The sequence below is a fragment of the Belonocnema kinseyi genome, chromosome 9, assembly GCF_010883055.1.
Source record: "Belonocnema kinseyi isolate 2016_QV_RU_SX_M_011 chromosome 9, B_treatae_v1, whole genome shotgun sequence".
In the NCBI taxonomy this organism is placed as follows: Eukaryota; Metazoa; Arthropoda; class Insecta; order Hymenoptera; family Cynipidae; genus Belonocnema; species Belonocnema kinseyi.
The window spans coordinates 100909932-100916908 of NC_046665.1; the positions used below are offsets into that span (position 1 = coordinate 100909932).

At 24.5% G+C, this 6977-nt stretch overlaps 1 protein-coding gene across 2 annotated transcripts in view; it reads left to right on the top strand.

The window, feature by feature from the left end:
* The window catches only part of LOC117179561 (DNA polymerase epsilon catalytic subunit A), a 67677-nt gene that overhangs the window by 57823 nt on the left and 2877 nt on the right, over positions 1–6977 (top strand). For both annotated transcript variants that reach the window (XM_033371483.1, XM_033371484.1), the window contains 3 exons: positions 2743–3020; positions 5515–5647; positions 5731–5942. In XM_033371483.1, coding sequence (XP_033227374.1) covers positions 2743–3020; positions 5515–5647; positions 5731–5942 — 623 coding nt within the window. The remainder of the gene's footprint in view (positions 1–2742; positions 3021–5514; positions 5648–5730; positions 5943–6977) is intronic.

Here is a 6977-nt window from a genome sequence, read left to right on the forward strand (position 1 = left end):
TATTTAAAAGTAGAGAATCTTTAACTGAATTGTTTGACATAAAAAACCTGGAATCGTTAAAATTTCGATGAGCCTTTAAACTTTGAACGTTACAATTTTAATTGCTGTATTTGAAAAATGCTTAATTTGTAAGTGAAGTTTTTAAATTTTTATGTATAATTTACAAATGAACATTTGTGGAAAAAATCTGAGTAATTTTAACAGATATTTAGGAGTCTTAAAAAGATAAAAAATTATCATGTTAATTTTAGAAAGTTTTCTTAAAATCTTCTAGAATCTTGTTTGAAAATTTTGTTTAAATATTTGGAAAACTTTTTAAATATTCTCTTAAAATAATTTTTGTAAATAGAAAGTTATTTTTAATTTTCCTAGGAGTCTTAAGCAAATTTTTTTATTCTTTTGAAGACTTTCGCAATTCTTGAAAAGAATCGAATTTTTTTGTTTAAAATCTGCGAAAATCTACATTTTGTTTTATATTAGGCTATATCATTTCAAGTTTTACATTAAGTTTGAATCTTTTCAAAACTGGTACATATTTCTTAAAATTACTCAAATTTCTCCTATAAATAATAAATGTTCAATTGTTATTTATACATTCAAATTGTAAAGAAATTTTCTAAAATTTGCAGGATTTTCTAAAAGTTGTAGAAAAAATTCAATTAATTTTGACCGATATTTAGAAGTTCTGAAAAAATGTCCAAAATTATTTTTAATTTAAAACCAATTTAAAACCACTTCTAGATATCTCAAGATTTTGAAATTAAATTTTGAAGCATTCCAAGGATGTTTAAACTATTCAAAAAGAAAATAATTGAATTTCTAATTTAAGAAGTGTTCAGTTTAAATTTGTTCAATTTTTCAATATTTAATGTTTCTAGCTAAAAATTCCTTAAAATTATATAATTTTAAGAATTTTAAAGTTCGTTAAATGATTTTTTAATTTAGAGCATAGAAAATGATAACGTGGATTTATATTTTTTTATATTGAAAAATGTTAGTACATTCAATTTTATACGCGAAAGTTATTGAGCATTTGAATACAAATTTTGTTAATTAAAAACTTTTAAATTTCAATTTTAAAAGTTCAAAATTTAACAGTTCCACTTTGAGTGCTTTCGTTTAAAGCTCAGTTTTTATACCCCCCAGTGTAAAATTTTGTAGCGTTAGTGTTCCATTTTTTAAATTACATTGACCGGAAAAATGTTTGTGAACCAGGAAGAAAATGGGAAATGGCCGGGAATTTATTTCGTCGATTAAAATGGCCACCCTCTTTACGAGAAAACGAATTTTGATTTTTTACCAGTATAAAAAAAAACTTTTTGAAATTTTTTGCTCTGGGAGATTTTTTCGCTTACTTAAGTTTGGCAATCGAATTGTACAATCGAATTTTACATGGAACAGGATTTTTTTTTAATTATTCGGATTTACAAAAAAGGAGTTTAAAAAATTCCTGTTCCATATCAGAATTAGACTCAATTTAAAACTTCCCTCTTCCAAATTAAAAAAAAAAGAACTTCAAGTAGTTTTCAGAGTTGTTCTTAATTACAATATAAAAGGTTATTACATTGTTCGTTGCAAATGTCTTTTTTTGTTGTTGTTAAAAATTCAACTTTTTGCGACTGAAAGTTAAACACTTGTTAAAAGTTTATTGATTAGTTTGAAGATTCATAATTTTAATTGAAAATTCATCTCTTTTTGAAATGAAACTAATATGTTGATCATTTTTTTTAAACTAAAAATTTAACTATTTGGTTGAAAATCCGTTTTTAAAAATTAAAAAATAGCTTTTTAACTGAAAATTCCACTAATCTATTCTTGGTTAAATATTGATCTTTTTGGATAAAAACTGAACGATTTGATTGAAAATTGATATTTTTTATTAAAAAATTAAACTATTTATTTGAAAATGTATGTATATTGTGAAAAATTGGTCTTTTTATTGAAAATTGATCTTTCTAATTACAAATTCATCCTTTTTGGTAGATATCAAATTAACCTATTGCATAATTAAAGAGTGATCATTTTAGTTGAAAATTCATCAGTTTCACAATCTACATTTTTTGTATTGTATTTAATCTTTTCTAGTTGAGAATTCAACAATTTGGCTGAGAATTTTGTCTTTTTTAATTGTTTATTCAACTATTCCGTTGAAAATTAACGTATTTTGTTAAAAAATCGATTAATTGTAGAAAATGGTCTTTTTTAAAAGTTAATGTTCTTATTTTGACATGCTTCTTTTCGTTTAAAAATTCCAGTTATATATTTATAATTTTAGTTGGAAATTCATCTGTTAGGTTGGAAGTAAAATTACTGGGTTGAAAGTTGAAATCTTCTGTTAAAAATCATTTTTTTCTGTCTTAAAGATTCGTTATTTTATTTAAAAGTTAATTTCTTTGGTTGAAAAATGAGATATTTGTTAAGAAAAAATACTTCTTTCTTTGGATGAAAAAGAATTTTTTGCCAAAAATTGAACTATTGTGTTGAAAATTCGTTTCTTTTTTGGTTCATATATATATATTTTTTTAGACTGAAAATATAACTATTATTCTAGTAGAATATTCTATAAGTGTGGTAAAAAATTACCTCTTTGAATTAATCTCGCTTTTGAAAATTTTATCTTTTTGATAGAAAATTCAAGTATGCTAGTTAAATATTTATCATTTTTGTTCAAAATTGATCATTTTGCTTTAAAATGAAACTCTTTCAGTTGAAGATTTTTGAAAATCTCTCTTTTATTTCTAGCCCGAAATAGTCATGAACTGGAATCTGATGGAGTATCTGCCAAAAGAATCAGGCTGCCAAGCCACTTTCAGCGCCATAATTGCAGGCTACATAAGTGCAATTTATCAGCATGTGAACGAATACGAACCCTCCGGGAACGCAACTCCACGGCCAAGGCAAAGAAGAAGTAGTTGCGCGAGTCAAAGTCTTACTCAGCGGCTTGGTTTGGCTGATTTAGAAAATACAGCAGAGTTCGCCAAATCTTTAATCACCGGTGAAATGTCCCAGAAACTTTTCCAGTAAATGATTTGCTTATTAATTAAAATTAAGTCATTCTAGCACCTAGATATTAGGGAACGTACTGAAATTACGATTTTTATCGTAGGAGGATTATCTTTTTAGTCATCAATTTTATTATTAAGTTGAAAATTTAACAATTCTCTTTAAAATACATTCTTTTTGTTTGCAAATTCAACTGTTTTGTTAAAACTTCGTCTTTCTGAGTTCAAAATTCAACTCTTTTCGTAGAATATTAACCTTTTGTTTAAAATTCGTATTTTAATGATGATAAGTCAACTGAAATCCTTTTTGGATGAAAACTATTTTTTCTTATTTGTCTTTTTGATTTCAAAATTAGTCTATTTTAGTTAAATTTTCGTTTTTCTTGGACAAAAACACAACTGTTTGGTTGCAAATTTAACGATCTATTTTGATTTATTTTGATCTTGAAAAGTCAACTGGAATTTTTTTGGGAGAAAATTCAACTGCATAAAAAAAATTTGTTTAAATAAAAATTCATCTGTTTTAAGAGAAATTTAATCTTTTTTGAATAAAAATGCAACTGTATGGTAGAGAATTCAACTATTTTTTCCAAATGCATTCTTTTTTGTTGGAAAAATTCGTGTCTTTGGATTGAAAATTCAATTTCGTTCGTAGAAACTTATTTTTTGTTAAAAAAGCCACATTTTCCAGTTTTAAAGTCAACTGGAATGTTTTTTTTTTATAAAAATGCAATTATTTGTTCAAAATTCAACCTTTTTGGTTGGAACAATTCATCTATTTGGATTGAAAATTTAACTTCGTTCTTATTTTTTGTTAAAAAATCCACATTTTGGTGTTGAAAAGTCAACTGGAATCTTGTTTTGGGAGAAAATTTAACTGTTTTTTCGAAAAATGTTTTTTTTTTTAATAAACATTCATCTGCTTCAAGAGAAATTTCATATTTTTCGGGTAAAAATGCAACTATTTGGTAGAAAATTCAACTATTTTTTAGTTTATCTTTTTGATTTCAAAATCCATCTATTTTAGTAGAAATTTTTTTTAATGAAAAAGCAGCTTTTTGGTTAAAAATTCTTCTTTGCTTGAGTATTCAACTATTTTGTTTAAAAGATTCGATTGAATCACTTTGTAAAGGAATAAGTTTTGTTTAAGATTTACATTTTTCGTGGAAAATTCATTTCATTGGTTGAAAGTTCAATTACTTGTGTAAAAGTTAAACTACATTGTTAAAAATTATTTTTTTTGATTGAAGGCTTATGTCTTTGGTTAAAATTTAACTGTTTAGTGGAAAAGATTTTTTTTGCTTTAAAATTAATTTTTAAACTGAAAATGTAACTTTCAATTTTTTTAGGATTTATATTTTTTAGTTAATAAAATCTCCTTTGTTGAAAAAGAAACTAATGTGGAATTTTTAACAAAAAATAAGTTTCTATAAACGAAATTGAATTATCAAACCAAAGAGACGAATTTTTCCAACCAAAAAGGAGGAATTTTGGAAAAATTGTTGAATTTTGATCCAAAAAAGATTAAATTTCTCTTATAGCAGATGAATTTTTATTTAAAAAAATTTTTTTACACAGTTGAATTTTCTCCCAAAAAGATTCCAGTTGACTTTTAAAGACCAAAATATGCATTTTTTTAACAAAAAATAAGTTTTTACGAAAAAAAAAGTTAATTTTTAATCCAAAAGATGAATTTTTTCAACCAAACAGGATGAATTTTGAAAAAATACCTCAATTACCTACCAAATAGTTGCATTTTTATCCAATAAAGATTAGATTTCTCTTAAACAGATGAATTTTTATTTAAAGAAAAAAAAACAATTTTTCGAAAGGAAAATTAGTTATTAAACTGAAAATTTAACTTCCATTTTTTAAGATTCATAGTTTTTAGTTAAAAAATTCTCCTTTATTGTAAAAGAAAATAATTTTCTTGGTTTGAAATTTCGTTTTTGCTGGGTAAAAATTCATTATTTTCGTGGAAAATTCATTTTTCCCTAAAAAGTCATATTTTTTGTTTGAAAATTCAATTTTTGTTGAGAAAATTTGTCTTTTGGCTTGAAGGTTTAACAATTTAGATACATTTTTATTTCTTTTTTGAATTAAAGATCTTTATTTGTTGAAAATTCGCCTTTTTAGTATTAAAATAATTTTTTTAGTATAAATTAAATCTTTTTTTGACTGGAATATAAACTAACACTTTTTTATTGGAAATTTATCTTTTTATGTTGAAAGTTCAACTATTATCTTAAAAATTAAATTATTTTATTAAAAATTCAAGCATTTTGTTGAAAAGCCATCTCTTATATTAGAAAAGACATTTTTTGTTTAAAAAAATTAATAATATTTAAAAAATAAAAATTTTTATCTGAAATGCTATTTTATTTTGTTTGTAAAAGATTCTATGTTAAATGTATTATGAGAAAAAAATACTTGTATTTTAATCAACTGTTACATAATTTAAGTACGTCCCCTTGATAGATTTTACTTTGAAAATTCGTGATCGATATTTCAGGATCGTGCACAAGATTCACAAAAAATTACCCGAGAAAGTACTGATGACAGAGGAAAGTCCACATATGGGTGTGATTGTATCGGGTAAGAGAATCATCAAGCCTGCTGTTGAACTAACCAAAGCCATCTGCGAGGTGATTTGTTTGATAAGTTAAAAAAAATTTTTTTTTAATATAAATAAATCAAAGAATTCGTATTTTAATGACTTAATTTTCAGGTGTTGTCGTTAGACAAGGAAGTGACGGAAGAAGTGAATACTTTGAAGGAAAATTTGTTGAGATTGGTGAATGTCAGTATGTACAGTGATGAAGCCGAATGGAAAGATCCTTGCGTCTCTTATACTTTACCGGAAGTCATCTGTCAGGGTTGTAATCATACAAGAGACATCGATCTTTCTAGGGACAATTATCGAGCCTTCGAAAATGACAGGTAAGCTTAAAATATAAATTTTGAGAGCTTGGTAATAAGATTGAAAAAAAGCACATATAAGGATGGCCACTGACTACTTTTATTTTTTTGGTCCAGATTCGTCGTTTTTGGTTGAAAGTGAATTCTTTTTAATTGAAAAGACTACAATTTGGATGAAAATTTTATTATTTAATTGAAAATTCAACTATTTTGATAAAAACATCTTTTTTTGGTAAAAAATTCGTCTCTTTTTGTTAAAAGTAAATTTTTTAAATTGAAATTATCTTTTTTGGTTTAAAATTAATCGCTTTTTGTTGAAAGTGAATTCTTTGTATTTAATAAGTCTACAATTATATTTCGGGGCTAGAATTAATTTCCTTGGGTTACAAATTCTACTATTTGGTCAAAAATTTCAATACTAGGTTGAAAATTCAACTGAAAATTCGTCTTTCCGGATAAAAAATATGTCCTTTTAGCTTAAAAATTCATCATTTGGTAGAAAAGTCTTTTTTTTATTGAACATTTATTTTTCGTGGTTGAAGTTTAATTTTTTTATAATTCAAAAGTCTAGCATCATATTTTTGGTGCAGAACTCATCTGCTTTGGTTAATGATTCGATTATTTGCTTGAAATTTGTTTTCTGAAAAAGGAATTTTTATTTGTTAAAGATCCATCATTTTAGTTGAAAATCCAATTATTTTGTTGAAAGTAATAATTTGGTTAATAATCGAACTATCGTGTTGAAAAAATAATTATTTTGTTGAAAATGCAACTGTTTTGATAAAATCATCTTTTTTTGGTAAAAAATTCGTCTTTTTTGTTAAAAATAAATTTTTTTCCATTGAAAGTATAGAATTTGATTTAAAATCTGATTAATTTATTGAAAATTCAACTATTTCGATGAAATCATCTTTTTTGGTTTAAAATTAATCGCTTTTGGTTGAAAGTGAATCCTTTTTTTTTAATTCTACAATTATTTTTCGGGGATAGGATTAATTTCTTTGGATTAAAAATTCTATTATTTGGTCAAAAATTTCCTTACTTTGTTGAAAATTC